This window comes from Parus major, chromosome 4 (assembly GCF_001522545.3).
Source record: "Parus major isolate Abel chromosome 4, Parus_major1.1, whole genome shotgun sequence".
Lineage (NCBI taxonomy): Eukaryota > Metazoa > Chordata > Aves > Passeriformes > Paridae > Parus > Parus major.
Genome location: NC_031771.1, coordinates 63,338,042 through 63,355,312, shown reverse-complemented (window position 1 = coordinate 63,355,312; position 17,271 = coordinate 63,338,042). Strand labels below are relative to the sequence as shown.

Genomic DNA, 17,271 nt, shown 5'->3' with positions numbered 1-17,271 from the left:
GCAGAGCTTTCACACACTTATGAGCAACTCCATCCTGCTCTTCCTCTTCAGCTCATGAGGACTGAGGTCCAGAACACACATGTACACAATAGGTTGGTTGTTCCAGGAACTGCTCTCAGATGCTCTATCTAAGCTGGCCAGGTATCTGGTACCTGGCCCCAGATCTCCTGCTCTGCCTGAACTGCTGGTATCTGGTTCTGCAGGCCCCTGAGGTTTGTGTGTTCCCTGATCCATTTCAATCCTTCCCCAAACCACCTTTGGTTGTTCCCCTAAGATTCAGTTATGTTCCTGTAATCCCCTTAGAAGATCCACTGTAATTTTTCCCCATGTCCAAACATGCTCTTTTCCCCTACATCCCTGTAGGCAATAACCCCCCTCAGTCTGCAAGATGTTCTGAGGCTGTTTCTCCAGTGCCCTGCCTGGATGGGTGTCCCACCCTGGGCTCTGAAGTAGTCAGGGAGCTCCCAGTTTTAGTTTCTTTGGGTTCCTGCCCCTTACTGTTCCCTGCATCCTTGCTGGTTCCCTGGTTCCTGTGACGAGCTGCTCAGCAGATGATCTAATGCCTGAGGGTTCCAGTGATGTGAGAATCACATGCTCTGAAACAGAACTCACAGCAATTTGGAGCACATTCTTAGTGTCCATTTCTAGACAGTTGGAATGCATTCCTAATATCCCTGTATCCTAGTGGAGCCTGTGTCACTGATTTTGACAGAATCTGTCTCAGGAGTACAATTCTCTTCATCTTGTAGATGGTTGCTTCCCTAGCAAGAGGTTGGGGGCATTTACCAATGCCTACTTTGGGGGAGCAGTGTTTGATTTCTTAGCGTGGATGAATCCTTTTGCCCCTTGGTTTAACACCCATGTTCTGTAAACCCTCCTTGGTCCTTTGTGTTCCTCCAGCATGAGCATATTTCCCATGTTTCTTACCCACATCAGAAATCTGTTGTAACACACTTCCTGTGGTGTTTTCCATAACTGGAAGCAGTCCAGCCTCTAACAAGCAGAGCAGAAAGCTTTAAAGATAGGAGAAGACTTGGTGGAGGTCAGCATGCTGCTGAAATGTCAAAGCATTTCCCCCACCCCAGCATCATCCAAGTAGATTTTAATGTTGGATGAGTGATAAAACAGGAAGTCACACTGTGAACCTTAAGTGAAATTTTATTCAAATGTGGCTCCCCATGCATGTCATTCAGGAAAGGAAAGTGCATCCTTGCATCTTAAGGTGTCCCTTAAAAGGAAAAATTCAAAACAGCCTCCTCCTCATTACCACTGCCAGCATCTTCATCATCTTGGAAATATTCTGATACACTTAGATAGGAAGTGTGAGGGAATCTAGAATTCAGTCTGGGGTCTGTAGTAACTTGAGAAATGACCACTCAAGGCAAGGTTTCTGGTAGTTACAAATATAGGGCTCTTAAAAGAAATTGTTAAAATGAAAAATAATACGTGCTGTGCCTTCACATTTTGCTTTGTTAAGGAGTGACCATTTTATATACCAATAGATAAGTTCTCCATGTCCAGGAATCTGCAAAGTTAAATGGCAGAGTTCAAAACACTTCAAAGTACCCTTAATTACTGTATTTTGATCTTGGTATGTCAATACATATGAGAGCTTATAAGTTAGAATAGCCTCTGGAAAGCATATTGTTAAATTCAGTTTAAACAAGCTTATTTTTGGCTTCAGTATTAATGTTATAGCTTACTCTTTGCTGTGGAGCTATTGCAGCAGAACTTCTGCCAGGATTAGTTTCCAGTGTCAGGCAGGAGATCCCTGATTTCAGCAGTCACTGCAGCTCTGCTGCTGAGGGGCTGGGCAGGAACAACTCTGTCCCTGTCTTTAATGAACTCATGCAGGTGGGTTGAAATCTCTGCAGACCACCTGGGTTCCTCACTGCACAGCACCAGTAGTTTTGCTATAAATGTGACTTTTCCAATGTGCATGTAAGTTGGGCTTTTCCAGGAATTTAGTCAAGGATGAAGAAGTGCAATGCCCATTTATTTTTTAAATTGAATTGCCTAAATGTAAACAAATTTCCATGTTGGGAGGATATAATTTCTCTGCTTTCAGCAGTGCATGCATTGTTCAAACTCTTCTGTGCCTCTCTTTCACAGCTGTCCTCAGAGTAGCAGGTTCATTGCAGAAGAGCACAGAAGTCATGAAAGCTATGCAAAATCTAGTAAAAATCCCAGAAATCCAAGCAACAATGAGGGACTTGTCCAAAGAGATGATGAAGGTAAGATCTGGCACATAAATCAGACTTGGGTGAACACGATGTTGTTACTGAGCCTGTGCAGCTGCTGGGGTGGCCCCTTTGTCATGGGGCTGGTGTGAGCTCAGGAAATTCTCTGACTCTGTGGCTAGTCTGATACTGGTGACACAAAGAGTTTTAAAAATCACCATTCCAAGTAACAGTTTTCAGTCAAAATTTGGAGCATATGGAGAATTTATTCATCATAGACATGTTCAAAGAAACAACAATTTTCAGGCATTTATATACACTATAACAGCCAAGATTCTTTTTAAGAGACACTCCCAAAAATCTGCCCAATTTATTGCATCATGGTAGAGGTGTTTTGTTTCTTTTAATTACTACCAGAACATCTCATCTTTCTTTGTTTAATGGATAACCCGAGTTTTATCCAGCTAACAGTGCTTTATTAGATGTGTTGTCCTGCTTGGACAATTGATGTTGATTAAGCTTTCTGGGGAGTACAAGCCTATGAAGTGGCTCCCTTACTACACCTGCAGTGTATTAATCAAGTTTTCTGGGATTGTGTAGGCCTTTGACTCTTTAACTTGCAAGATACTTTTCTTGTTCTGTGACATCTAATTCATCTCTAGTTACATGATAACCATTAAACAATTCTCTATTGAATTTTGTTCTTCAGCTATGGATTCTCTAAGGGGTGTGGGTCCATGGAGTTCCTTTCTGTAGATGCAGTGAGGTAATTTCTCAGGGTTTTCTACTGACACTTAGCCAACACAGGTCTAAACCAAAACCAGCCAAAATAACACAGTCAAACATTCCTTAACTAATTAAATGTAGTTCATTACAAGATTTTTAAAGAATTACAAAACTCCTGGCTAATTCAGATATAACTCACTGTCACTGGTTTAAAGCATCAAGCTCAATGTCTCCATGTGATGAGAGTGCTCTGATTTGAAAGTATACTAAGTCTCTGTTATGACTGCTACATTTTCAACTACCAAAGTTGTTTTGCTTTTTCCCTCCCTACCACTCTAGATTGTTTAGTTCAAATAAATTTATTTCTAAATATTTTTTCCATTGTGCACCAGCACGGTTTGGCCATATCTGGATTGTAGGGCCTGCAAAGGAATGTTTTCAAATGCAGATGGAAAAAATAAACAAGCTGTGTCAAAGTGCAGTTTTAGGGTGTGCTACACAATTCATGCTGCATGACTGAAATTTACACTTGTATTTCACATACTTGGAGCAGGCTGGGTTCTTGGTTTAGACATGCAACAACACTAAATAACCACAGAAGCATAGAATGGTTTAGGTTGGAAAGGATCTTAAAGATTATATAATTCCAACCTCCCTGCTATGGACAGGGACATCTGCCACTAGACCAGTTTGCTCAGAGCCCCATCTAACCTAGCTGGGGAACCCTTCCAGGGATTGGGCATCCACAGCTTCTCTGGGCAACCTGTCCAGTGCCTCACCACCCTCACAGGGAAGAATTTCTCCCTAATATCTAATTTAAATCTCTCTGGTTTTAGTTTAAATAACTTGAGGTTTTCAAAGTGAGAACAGGTGCCTTTAATCCTCAGTTTCCTTCCTGCTTTTCCTATGCACCAGTTGTAGAGGTGTGTGCTCACGCTGAGGGCAGGGGTGTTGGCCACCCTCCCACAACAGCCTGGATCTGGAACCCCCCTGGAGCAGGGGAGTTTTAAATGCCTGGATAGGAATAACCTCATCTCCCAAGTCGAAATGTCTTCTTCCTCTGCTGTTTCCAAGCACATCACACACTGCCTTGTTTTTTTCTGCTAGGCTGGAATTATAGAGGAAATGCTGGAGGACACCTTTGAAGGCCTGGAGGATCAGGAGGAGATGGAAGAGGAAGCTGAGGCAGAAATTGACAAAATCCTTTTTGAAATTACAGCTGGTGAGTTTGTGAGTGCTGCTGAGAGCCAAGTCCCTGCTCTGTTCAGTAAGAAGCAGCAACTGAAATCTTCATCTATTCTGTGCTCTCCCAGTGGCATCTCATCCTCTGGTGGTGGGCAGAGAGCTCTGACAAACTGGTTTCTCAGGGAATACTGGCTGAGAAGGCCAGTGGAGCTCAGCAGAGCAGAACTAATATCCATCAGCTGCTGTCTGTGCAGTTATGTAATTGAGGCTCTAGCAGATCTGTGTTTGTCTGTGCAGTAAATCTTCTTAACAATGTGAAACTTACATGATTGATCAGGTATTATTATTAATGAAACCAAGAAATAAACTCCACTGCACTGCCTTGAGTATGTGCTGTGTTGTGAGTCCTGGCAGTAACATGCTGTGTCTTATTTGGGGGGAAAAAAACCCCAAAACAAACACAAAAACCCTCTTAAAAACAAAATCACAGCTTCTGCCTTCCAGTTCATGCAGTAATGATTTGCTGGTTCAGTTATTTGACTTGGAGAATGCTTAGCATGCTCCTTTCACCTGGATTGCTTGTGATGTGGTGTGACAAAAACAAGTTCCAGGACTGCATTCAGCTGTACCATACTGGAAGTGCAGTGCCCACCCTGCTGCCACCTTGTGCCCAGCACACACACACTGCCCTGTTCTTCCTCATGTCCCAAGTTACTTTTTCCATCCTGTTTCCTGGCTGGAGCAGCTCTCCTGCTCCTGAGCAGGCAGGGGGAGCTCCCAGACAGGCAGCAGGGCTTGAAGGGGAGCTGGGAGCCTCCTCCCAGAAGGGACGGAGTGCAGAGGCTCAGAGCTGGCAGGTCAGTGCTGCTGGGCAGCCAACAGCCCCCGGCTGGCCCTGCCACAGCTCAGGGGTGTGACCTCCATAGGAAATGACTGGTTGGGTTATTTTAGATGTCCCTGAAAGCCACTCATTATTAAATGAACACCTGACACTCACTAATGAGCCTGTTTTGTCGTTGCAGGGGCCTTGGGTAAAGCACCCAGTAAAGTCACAGATGCTCTGCCAGAGCCTGAGCCCATGGGAGCAGCTGCTGCTGCTGCAGTGGATGAGGAGGAGGACATTGAAGCAATGCAGTCACGGTTGGCCACCCTGCGGAGCTAGGGACAGGATGGATGTGTACAGTTTGCTTTATTTTATTCTGTCCTACCTTCAAAATGCAAAACTTAATGTATTCTCACTTATGTAATATATTTATATTTTTTTTTTTCTTCCTGAGGATTTTTTTCTCCAAGACACTACTGTAATATACTGCTTGGGGAGTGCAGTCTCTTCCAGTTTTCTGTTCAGCCCATGTTTCCTGTGGTGACATGGCAAGGGTGGTGTAATGTTATGTATTTTTAGACATAAAATCCTGAAATATATTCTCATCTTCAAGCAGCATGTCTCCTTAACAGGCACTTTGGTTTTAAAACTGCTACCAAAAACCTCCAGCACTGTCAGTTCTGTGTTTTCCTGAACCAGTACAACTTTTATTAAAGCTGCTTCTACCAGTCACTGCCATGCTGCAGTTTAGTTTGCATCACTTTAGCCTCTTTCACAAACAATACCCACCTCTAACACCTCCCTTTTAGTTTCATAATACCTTTCTTTAGCACATTTAGGGCCTTCACTGCATAGTTAAAGAGTTTTCAGTGTTCCAGCTCTGTATGATCACAGGAGAGCTTGTTTCAGCCAGGGCAGTGGCACAGTGAGGGCAGGTCAGTCGGCAGCAGTGGGAGGGGGACCTTGACTCACCAGGCTGTTGGCAAAGCTTCCTCAGACCCTGTGGCCATGCTCAGGCCTCTCTGCTGCTCCAATAGCACATTCCAGGGTCAAAGGAGAGTTGTGTCTCCTCCCAAGGAAAAGCTTCAGGCAAAACACATGTTATGGCTCCCAAAAGGCTGTTTGCAGACCAAAAGCTCTGACCCAAACCTGTCACTGCCAGAGCAGCTCCCAGACAAAGGCCAGAGATCTTCATTTTAAGGAAGACTTTCTCAAAGAAAGCCAAGTCTAAATAATTGTATCCCAACTGTAAGGGTAGAAAAAAGACACAAGGCACACACAGATAGCTGGACAGAGTCCAACACCTCCCATTCTGAGCCATAAAAGTGGGGGAGGGGGGAAGCAGGCAAGCACTGTTCACCTTTGTGGCAAAGTATCCCCAGTGCTTCAGGGCTGTGCAATTCAAGTACTCATCTCCACCCCAAATGTAACAAAAACAGGCAAGAGGGACAGTTTGTTTCTTGTGGTCTTAAAAATCCAGAAAGGACAGATAGAAACAAAAGTGAATGACAGCTGCAATAAAACAAGATTGAACAACAGCACAGTGGTAAGACCTCAAAATCCAGCTTCAACAATGAGTCTTTTCAGAGTTACGTGCACACACACAGGGTGTATCAGTGTGACTCAGCTCCCTGGGAGGTACCTGTACTCCAGCTGCCCACAAATACTCCAGCTGGCTCCAAGGAAAGCAATTAACTTCCTTTATGTCATCTACTTCAACTTGATAGTTCAAGGGAGAAGGTTCAGGTGTTGTTTTTAAGCATACTTCACAAGTTCTGCCAAATCAAGGCACCTGAAGTGACTAGAACAAGTTATTTACTGTCAAGAGGTGTCAGCAAGTGAAGGTGGAGAAAAGCTCTCACTGAATACAGTGAAGGGCTGTTGTGTAGGCAAACCTTTCGTAAGTCAACTTCACTTGGCTCTTACAAGAGACTCCTGCTCCCTGCACGTCACTGCAGCCTGTCCCCACTCCTCAGGGAGCAATCAGAGGAAGTTTCTCTGAAGAAGAATCCTGTCACCCAAGACAAACTCAACAGTTGATGCTGATCACAAACAGCAGGTGAAGTACTACAGGGAGGGGAATTTGCAGAGTTCAAGTTGTTGCATAAGCTAAGAAAAGTGAACTTGGAGGTTTCCTCTCGTGCCTAACTGTTCCGAGCAGCCATTCTGCAGCTTTCAGTGCTGGGAAGGAACTAAAAGGTTAATTTTGTCTCAGGGTATCTCATCAAATGAGAGATTCACTTTTCCCACTCATAACCTCTCTTCCTGTTTTAAGTTTTACGATGTTTTCAGTGTTTCTCCAAATAACCCTGAGTTCTGTGTGTACCATTTCAGATGGCAGCTGCAAAGCTCATGTCGTACAGACCTGGCAGCAGTAATCTGTCAGCCAAGTCATGCTTGGGTTAACCAAAAATAACCATAAATGGATCTGCTGCTAAATTCCATACCCTGAGCCTTCAAGCACTTCAAAAAACAGTATGAACCATTTATGATAAACAGTTTTCTTTTGCATTTCAGAGCACTGCATCAAACTAATTACATTTTAAACAGTCAATTGAAGAAGATAAGTCAAGGAACAGTATCTGAAATAGAAGAATTTTTATGTAACCATTCAGTGTTAAAAACAAGAGAATCAAACATCAGTTCAAATTAAAGAGCAGTTTTGAACAGAAGACATTTGATTAAAAGTTTCTTTTAACATTTAGAAATTTAAATACATTTACCTAAAGATGGTTAACTCCCATCTCTATGTTACTATACAATAGCTTAAAGCTACTTTTAAATGCTAGTTCTATGTTAATGTGAAATTCCAGAACTGCATTCTTAACATTTTATGTAAATTGGTTATTAAACTGAGCAATTCCATACTTCCTCCCACCCTAAAATAAATTTTAAAAATTGAAGCTTTACAATGCCTTGAATAATATTTTTCAAACGAGTAATTTGGAATAGTTCCCAACAGTTCTATAGGAGGTATTTTGTACAGTTTGGAGAGCAACTCCATATAAAGTTCTATTGCAACTGAGCATTCACAGTATGCCACAGTCCATACATATTACTACATATACATATCAGGTTTGTAAACATTGGAAGAATACACAGAACATAGTACCACGATCCTCTGGTACTGCTGAAAGGAAGATGAGGTAACATTCATATAATCTCAAAGTCCACAGAGGTCCTGACTGAGTAGGTAAAACAGCTGCCAATGCTTCTGTTTCATAGTGTGTGGTTAAGGCGCTCTACGTCACGGTCTGCTAAGGCTGGATTCGTTAGCTCTCAGTATCCCAACTGCATCTTTAACAGCGTGGTATATGACATTCTTCACCTGCAGGAGCAAAGGAAAAGGTGCTTGGTTTCACAAGCAAACAGCACAGTTTTCCAGCTTTCCCACTTACTTCCCCTCACCCTGTGCAGGCCAGTTTGAACACACTCATCTGCCTGACCTTCATGCAAATCACAGACTTGGGAAAATGTCTGATGTGCTTTAGTGGTTTTTTTGTAAAGGGTCAAGAGTACTGAGCATTGGGAAGTTACCTGCAATTTATCTTCATGGTTTGTATGCGTATGTGACAGATATCTAAATTCCTGAGTGAGCCAGAAGCAGTGTTTGACATGCTCTGGGGATACAAAGTCTTCTGCAACTTTAATACAACTGTACAAATTATGAACCTAAAAAGAACAAACAAGCATTAGCCACATGCTCAAAGAGCTGACCAAGCAGTCAGGCCATTCCATGTCCCTGGTGCTTGCCTGGTGTGGAGCTCCTGCTGGGATGAAAACTACATCTCCTAGAAACTGTACAATAGCCCAGCCTTGAACTCCGTACTCCTGATGAAGGCGTTTCCTCAGCGGTCGGTCCAGGTACCAACTCTGATCGTGAATGGGATCATGATCTACAGGGTTTTCTTGGCCTTGTTCTTCTGCAACCTGGGAAAGTCACAAGACAACAGGCATTTTAACACACCAGTCTGACAGGACAGTCAAGTTGTACCTGTGGTATTCCATAGAAACATGTGCCAGAGCAGCTTGCATCATGTGTTCAGATAGGAGAGTAACACAATGAAAGTTTGGGTCTTTACTCAGACCTTTGTCAAGGATTCAGCGTTTCTCAGGTCACACTGGCTTCAGATGCATTGCAAATGTGAATATGGAAAATGCAAGTAATCCCAACTCACAATGGCAAGTGAAGCAACTCGTGTTCACATTGGGAACCACTGTCACACATGGAACCAGCATTCTGACACCACTAAAGCTGGAGAGGGACTGTGGAGAAAGGTGTGAAGTGACAGGACAAGGGACAATGGTTTAAACTGAAGGAGAGTAGGTTTAGCTTGGAAGAAGAAATTAGGAAGAAATTCCTTCCTGCAAGGGCAGTGTGGCACTGGCACAGGCTGCCCAGAGAAGCCCCATCCCTGGAAGTGTTCCAGGCCAGGTTGGACAGGGCTCTCAGCAACCTGCTCTAGGGGAAGGTGTCCCTGCCCATGGCAGGGGGCTTGGAATGACGTGGTCTTGAAGCTCCCTTCCGAACCCAACCATTCTGAGATTCTGCCTCTATAGCCTGTGACTGGAAGACACTGCCAAGTGTGGAATTCAGCAGGTGTCTGCCTTGAGGCCACAATCAGTCACTGTGTGCTCACTGACCCAGAAGATGCAAACCAGATTTTCAAGAGAAACAAGACTGGGAGGCACAACAAGCACTTCAGGACAGAAATTTGAGGGTTGTGGGGAGAAAATTTCTGCAAGAAGTTGCTATATAAATCCAACTTGCTGCAGCAGCCATTTATACCCTCAAAAACTCTTTTGGGAGGAGATAAACAGCTTGGTTCTAACTCCACTAAAAGCTGCTGAAAGCCCCATACCTGCCAGCAAGTGTGATACAAGGGACTGAGGTGTGAGACAGATGTCAAGACTCCAAGTGTTAATGCTTATCAAACCCAGCATCATGTTTTATCAACCATAAGATTAGTTCTTTGTTAACATTAAGTAAGTTTGTTACAGCCTCTCCCAGCTTCCACCACAAAACCCATAAGCCTGACCAGGCCAGGAGTTGTCTAGATCATCCCATTTATTCTTTTAAATATCAGCATATTGCCTCTTTCCACTACTAGAGCACCAAAGTTTCACAATTAAAACCACAAAGAACTCTGGATCATCTGATGTAAATTTAAACACTAACACAAGCCCTTTTGGATGTGGCAGCATATCTCCACTAAACCCTTAACTCCTGTGAAAGCGTGACACACAAAACCTCATACTTTTCCCTTAATTCAGACCTCATCAAGGTATGGGAGGAAGAAAAGGTAGTTAGAGAGAGAAGAAGGAAGATCATTATGTACATGTATTGCTCTGACACTTCTCAAAAACATCTCACATTCTTCTAAAATAACCTAATTAAACTGCTTTAATCCTTAAATCTAAACAAGCTATTTTCTTGTTCACTAGGTAACGAGAAGAGTGGGCAGAAGAAGTATCTGCATACAAGGTAACTTCAGGCTTCAACTCTCCACCCTTTTCAGGTCCTACAAGACTCATGGCACTGGCAAAGTTTTGTCTTGGATACAATTCAAGCTATTTGTTTCCACAGTAACTAGGATAGGAAGGAGGAGAAAAGGCAAAGGATAGAGACTTGCAAGCCCACACAGCCAGAAGTTCAATTTTTAAGATTAACAGCTTACCTTCTTAAGGAACTCCCGGATTTTCTCTGTATCTTTGGCAGCATAAATGTGCCACAGAGCTCCAGGCTTTTCTCGGCTTTCAGTAAAACGCTTAATTGTCAGTTCATCAGAGTCACCATCCTGGATGGTCTTAAGCACTTCTGTGGAGAGTCAACACGAGCTGTTACACTACAGGATCTTCCCTCTGGCAACAGAAATATCCCCCCAGACAGCACTAACACTTCACCTTCTTCTTGATCAGCCTGGCCTTTGGGGATCCCCACGTAAACCATGACGTTGGCTGCGTCAGACACATCCAAGTGGAGGTTTGTTGTGCCGTATTTTCTGTCCTCTGGTGTTATTAAACCTGAGGGAGGAATGAAAGGGGGGAAAAGGAGTAGTGGATCCATCAGTAAGACAATGAGTAATTTGGAATAGTTCCCAACAGGAACAATTTTGACACCATTGTCAAAAGCACTTTCTGAAAGGATTAGAGCACTTTCACTTCTCCCAACAAATGCTTCTGGAACAGCAATATGCTTTCAATCCAGGACCTTGCTCCATCTTGTGGCTTCCCAAGTGATCTCCTGACAGACTGATACAGATCAGTGTATCTCTACCTAACCTGTATGATATACAAGTCTGTCCTGGTCCCTGGACAAAGTCATGTTTAAGTCCTGTTAGAAAGGGGCTTCTACAGCATTTTAAGATAAATGATGCTTTTTCATTAATAGTCATGTTTTCACTCTAAACAGCAGCTGATACAGGATTTACTGTCCACAATCTCTCTACTGGTAATGATGCTGCTCCATTTTAAATGTCTTTTGAGTGACAGCAGATGAACCAGACGTGGAAAAAACTGCTCAAGGAAGGATTAACAGCTAAATTATTCAGTGCAAAAAGGAGAACAACAAAAGCAATACAGCCAGAAGCAGCTGAATAACAAATATATGTTGTCAGCTACAGGAAAAGAGGCTGTGGAACAAGTTGATTGGAAGACTTGGAATAACTACTGTTGGCTTGAAACCATCTGGACAAAAAGATGTTTAATAAGATAAATCATATCATGCTCTGGACATCATTGATATCCATAGGTGAGCCAAACACAGGTTTTCTGATCTATGGGATTAATCAAATTGTCTACAACAGCAAGGATTCACATAATTCACATTAAAATTTGATAGGAAAATGTGGTCAATGTGACCTTTAGAGTGAAAAATTCCTTACCATATGCATTGTACATCTTGGGGCCCAAATCCGGTCGCACAAAATAATTGGGAAGTCGAGAGGCGAGGTTGAGTTTGCCACCTCTCCTGGTGTATTCTGGCAATGGGATATTTTTCATCAAATCATCAAACCTAAGATAATGCAGCAGAATTTAACATTAGGTACTGATAAAACCCAACACAGACTGAAACAGACTGCAACAAAAGCTCTCTCCAGTCAAGGAAATGTACTCTTTCCCTCAGGGGGTTTGCTGGACATCATGAAAAGGAACCAAACAAACAAGGCCCAGAAATACAGCAAAGAAATTTAACTGCTCTGAAGTAATGCTATTTTGTTGTGTTATCATCTCAAGGAACATCAAACAGCCTAAGTCCTAATACTTAAAAATATTTGGCCAAAAAGTAAGCTTCAACTGAACTTCAGATTTCAAAGTGGTCCAGGCTTTTAGGAGCAGTTTCAGGTGCTCACTTTACTTAGCAACAAACACAATGAACCACATAAAAATTACCCTGAAACTAGTACAGGATTTCCATTTATGTAAGGCATCTCTGAGAAACAGCTGTTCACATGTCACCAACTGCTGCTCAAAGCTGAGGCAGGTATCAAAACACAAAAATATTCCTACAGTCCATTATTTTGGGGATATACCACAGAAACAATGAACATTTCTGGAAATTCATACCGAGAGGGCATCATATCTCTGAAGTCTTCTCCTGGAGGCCAGTCCTTAAGCTTCAATACCATTGGCTCTCCCTCTTCTGTTCTCAGGCGACCTAATTTGAAATATTAGCAAGTCTTAGTTTTTAATAGTTGTACAACTCATAATATAAATAACTAAGATAAAGAAATCCTTATCTCAGGTTTAAAATCATGTTCATTCCACAACTTTTCATGTAGAACTAAAGAAATACAAGTTCTTCTGACACCAGAGTAGAGTATCACTCATGACAAACATGTTACAACAGGAGATGTCAGAGACAAGCAGCCTTTACTGCTTCCCTGCCTGAGCACTTCCTACAATTTAGCTCAGAAACTGGTTTGTGTTTGAGGCCAAAAGTAGCTGATGAAGCCAAATGTCTTCAAAGATAAAATAACAGAAAAGAAAGGTGTGAGTCTTCCACCTCCCACTCTTTTTGCCCTAAGTATAAAACTCCCTAAGTTTACAACTGATTTAACAGTAAAGCAGATCCTTAGATAAGGATGTGTAACAAACAGATGAAGTAGAACTCCAGATGCAATGGCAAGTGTTAATTCTCCTGGAACAGCTCCAGCTCATCTCCTTAATCTATTTTTATACAAAGTAACCTCAGTCTCTCAGGACTCGAAGTACCTTCAAGTTAAAACAGCAGAACTCATTTAACCTGTGAGCACCACCCCTACATGTGTGCTTCTGTTTCACTCAATTGGAAAAAAAACCTGACAGGTGAACCTACTTGCTAGGAAGATGTTAAATTTCCTCAGAATGTTTCCCCAAAAGACTAAAGGCAGCAACATACTCCTGAAGGAGTACAGGAATTACAGTTTTTATCTAGTCCATAACCCTGTGAGCATAAGTGTCTGCAATGTATCCTCACTAAACTGTCCAAGGTGAAAATAAATCCTTGAACATGTTGTGAACTGCTTATGGATCACAAACCTGTGCTAGGGAAGAATTATTGCTGCTGAGTGTTTTACCTATTGGAAAAAAGATTCACAGTACTTACTAGAAATATCTTCAAAACCATCCCAGAAATCCCCTACAGTAGCTCCAGTGATGATTTCATTGGTCCTGCAGTTAACCAGATCTACTTCCTGTTGGCCAAATTCCTTCCTAAAGGACTCCGGTCTCCAGAGGTCTGCATTTAACTTGTGGTGTACTCCTGACACCATTACAGGCTAGAAAGCAAAAGAATATAGCCTGAAGAATTATTAAACACCAAAAATTCTAACTACAACAGGATAATACATAAAATACACTGAGCATTTGAATGCAGGCATTTTGCTAACTAAATGCTCAGTATGCCCTATCTGAATTCTGCCTTATCATGCATCTGAGCATTCTCTACTTCAAACTGAGGCAGCTTTTTATACAGAGCCATAATTTCAGCTCTGTGCTTAGAAACAGATTTGAACAGTAAAACAGGTCTTTAGGTAAGGATGTGTAATAGTGCTCATGACACACATTTGATGAAGGTTTAATGTTGCTGATCACTATAGTGGTTGTAGCTGTGCTTCAACTAAAGGACAATGTACATGAATTGCAAATGGAAAAAGCAGGAAAATGAAAATACCTGTCCCTGCTTCCAGCACTCCCTGAAGACATTCCAGTTGCTTTCATTGTTGGGATCCTGAAGACACAGCAGGCGGTTATCACATAACCAGTAGTGGGGTGTGTCAAAGCCCATTATTGTGGGCTTTATGGTCAGTCCTTGAGGTTTCTTAGGCAAGTCTGTAATGGCTCTATTTTGCACCAGGGAAGCAAAAATGTCATCAAGGATTTTGGGTGTACTCTTCAGTCCATTGTCTGTCTGATAAAACACATGAAAGAACAAGAAGAAAAAATTAGTGCTCTTTTCTGGTGCCTTGTTCTGCAAGCTTTACAGAAAGTATTTGCCACTTCCATAATTTTTTACTTGAGATCAAATCATGCAGACAAACAAACAACTGCAGAACTTTGCTATCTAGAAATGCACCATCATTAGACGCCAATGCCATTTCTTACACTTGGTCTACAGAATTCTGGCACAACAATTTCTGCTCTAATTTGCATCTCAGCAACACTGCAGGAACCTAGCATATGTAGCAGGGAACAGGATTTACTTTATATCAAAGAGCAGAAATTCAGCTTTAGCAAAAAACTCTCAAGGCCAGTATTTTTCCCCACCACTTTGAAGTCACATCTGCAAGGTCAGACAAAGCCTAGAAACACCTGAAGTGAACCAGTCTGCAAATGAGGTATGGGGAACACACCACAGAAGGTTCTCCATCTGCAAGTTTATTGGTGCTACTTTTTGAGTCTAAAAGACATCCCAACCAATGCAGCTGCCAGACTAGCCTAAGGAAACTAATCTGCTTTATTCCTTAGCTCCCAGTTCCTCACCAAGACTTGCTGATAGTACCACTAAACTACTAACTGAGCACTGAAACACAGAAACTGGGTTTGTCCCTTTTCCCAAACAAAGACAAAGTTTTACTTACTGTGACAAGAAAGTAAACTGCCTGTGGCAGTTGTTCACAGGTTTAGAACTGATTCTAAGCCTGGGATCAACTCAAACCTGAAGGACAGAATTTTTCCTCTACCTTTCCTGCAGAAGAGTTCAACAGGTTCCGTAAGAAGCCCGTGTTGTTGTTGCTCACAGGGGTTAATATTGCACTGTTGAATGTCTGCAGGGCTGCAGCTGGCTTGGCTAAGCTAGGGAGTGTCTGGAGAGGTTTATTTTCATTCTTTGAAATTGGTATGAGAAGCTTCTCTGAAATGAAGAAAGAAAAAACATAAGAATATTTTGAAACCATGGAAATACTCTGAATTTTTTTTTCAAGACAATATCCTCCTACATGCATATACATATATATATATATGTATGTTATAAGCACCTATATACATATGTTATATACACATATATATGTCTTATATACACATACATATATGTTATATATATCTCCTCCCAATACACACAGATAAAATATTTCTTTCACTTAACTTTCTTCAATAAACCAAAGTTTTTTAAATCCCATGTTCCAAAAAGAAAAAAAAAAAACAAAAAAAAAAAACCAAAACCCCCAAACAACAAGAACAAAAAGTATTCTCAAACTGAATTTTCAAGAATACTTGCATCAGTGGGATTTTAATCCAATTTTTCAAACAGAATATGCTAACTCTGCCAGGCTTTACTCCAAGCCATTGCCATAACCAGTTCTGCAGCACAGGCACTGAACATCCATCCCAGCAGGCAGATAACATCACTCAGCACAAGATATTGCTGGGTCTGACCTAAAGTCTTCTGAAAAACAGCCACAAAGGCTTTACTCTTCACTGGTTCTGCACATACCTTTGTTTTCTTTATTCACGTTTCCACTTGTTAGGTTTGAAAACCAATTTAATGAAGGAGAAGTATTTACAGAAGCAGTTTGTTTGCTTCCAAGTGCTGACTTTAGAGGAGGATCATGTGTAGGGACTTGTGGGCTCAGGACAAAACTGTTGTGTTGAAGGCCAGGCCTGTCTCCGGATGCCAAGTGCTGAGAAAGCAAAGCAATAACTTGTTTAGACACAAACACACTCTACACAAAGGGAATACAAGCAACAACATGTCCAAACTCATCCTTTGAAAAGTAAAATGGTTTGGCCCTTCAAAACATGTGCTGTCCACAAGAGGTCAGCATTGCAGCTCAGGATCAGGAGATGACAGTTCAGCAGGATTTCAGAGAGCCAAGCTTCCCAGGTGCATTTTCTGGGATTGCTTTGGGAATTTGAGTTTTAACAGCAGTTCTCACATTTCTAGTCATAGCTGATGCTCAGGCTGGAGCTAAGCTGGAGCTCCAGTTCAGAGAATTAAAACAGATATGGAACATTCCTAAATTTTTCTCTTAAGGTGGCAGCAGAAGGTCTGCCAGGTCTGAGCTACACCTGCCTGAGTGCAGCACTGGCCTGGCCAGCACAATCCAAGCATAGGATTGTCCCTCTTCTTTGCAGCTGATTTATCTGATCATTTGGAGGTTCTAGGAACAGACTAACCAGAACCTGGGATTCCTGTGTGACTGGTGATGTTTCCTCTCTCTGCTCAATTTTCAGATATTATTCTGCTCTTTTGTCTGCCTGCTGTTACATTCTCCATTTCATCTCTCACTGGCTGCTGATGCATGCCAAGGATTCTAAACGTGACATAATACAAATCCCTTCAACCTTTAATGAGCTTATCCTTACACAACAAGTGTAGTAACTAGTTCTATAAAGATGAGTAGATAAATTTAATGCAGCTCTTTGTCCAGAATCACAGAAGATCTTAATTCAGAAGACCGAAGCCAGGCCAGTTGGATACTAACTTTTGATTCACATAACTATCTTCCACACTTTTAACAACTGAAATATTTTTTGTCTCTTCTGTTCATTACTTACAACAAAATCAAGTCCGACCTGCTTCTTACACTTAAGGTAAGGTTTATTTTCAAGATAAGGCTATGATAAACATCTAAAAATTAAAATCACTAAATTTAGCCCATTTCCTGTGAGATACCGCCAAACTAAGCTATTAATTTGTGCTCTGTTTTCAAAAGCAAAAAAATATTACATCCATTTATAAATATATGTATCTTGTGGGGTTTCCTTTGTTTTGTTTTTTAGTATACAGAGAAGCAAAACTACCAGACTGCCAGAGAAATCAGTGATTCTCCACACTCTAAATCTCAATTTTTTTTCATGTTTAGTTCTTTTATGCATCCCAGTGCTCTTCCACCTTACTAACTCTTTTAGATGCTGCATGTATTATATCTCCAGGAC

General features: G+C 41.8%; 2 protein-coding genes across 4 annotated transcripts in view; one reads left to right on the top strand and one right to left on the bottom strand.

The window, feature by feature from the left end:
- LOC107202897 (charged multivesicular body protein 3) overlaps nt 1-5,647 on the top strand; it is a 34,781-nt gene extending 29,134 nt beyond the window's left edge. For 2 of the 3 annotated variants that reach the window (XM_015623928.2, XM_033513786.1), the window contains 3 exons: nt 2,113-2,234; nt 4,014-4,128; nt 5,114-5,647. In XM_015623928.2, coding sequence (XP_015479414.1) covers nt 2,113-2,234; nt 4,014-4,128; nt 5,114-5,253 — 377 coding nt within the window. In that variant the 3' untranslated portion in view covers nt 5,254-5,647. The remainder of the gene's footprint in view (nt 1-2,112; nt 2,235-4,013; nt 4,129-5,113) is intronic. The other variant, XM_015623927.2, reaches the window with a different exon arrangement.
- A 1,850-nt stretch (nt 5,648-7,497) lies between these two features.
- Nucleotides 7,498-17,271, bottom strand: part of KDM3A (lysine demethylase 3A) — a 29,195-nt gene continuing 19,421 nt past the window's right edge. Inside the window, exons 16-26 of the mRNA XM_015623923.3 lie at nt 15,827-16,013; nt 15,078-15,247; nt 14,069-14,305; nt 13,502-13,673; nt 12,481-12,571; nt 11,799-11,929; nt 10,819-10,938; nt 10,593-10,732; nt 8,668-8,844; nt 8,452-8,586; nt 7,498-8,242 (exon numbers count right to left, since the gene is read on the bottom strand). Of these exons, the coding sequence (XP_015479409.1) occupies nt 8,162-8,242; nt 8,452-8,586; nt 8,668-8,844; nt 10,593-10,732; nt 10,819-10,938; nt 11,799-11,929; nt 12,481-12,571; nt 13,502-13,673; nt 14,069-14,305; nt 15,078-15,247; nt 15,827-16,013 (1,641 nt within the window). The 3' untranslated portion in view covers nt 7,498-8,161. The remainder of the gene's footprint in view (nt 8,243-8,451; nt 8,587-8,667; nt 8,845-10,592; nt 10,733-10,818; nt 10,939-11,798; nt 11,930-12,480; nt 12,572-13,501; nt 13,674-14,068; nt 14,306-15,077; nt 15,248-15,826; nt 16,014-17,271) is intronic.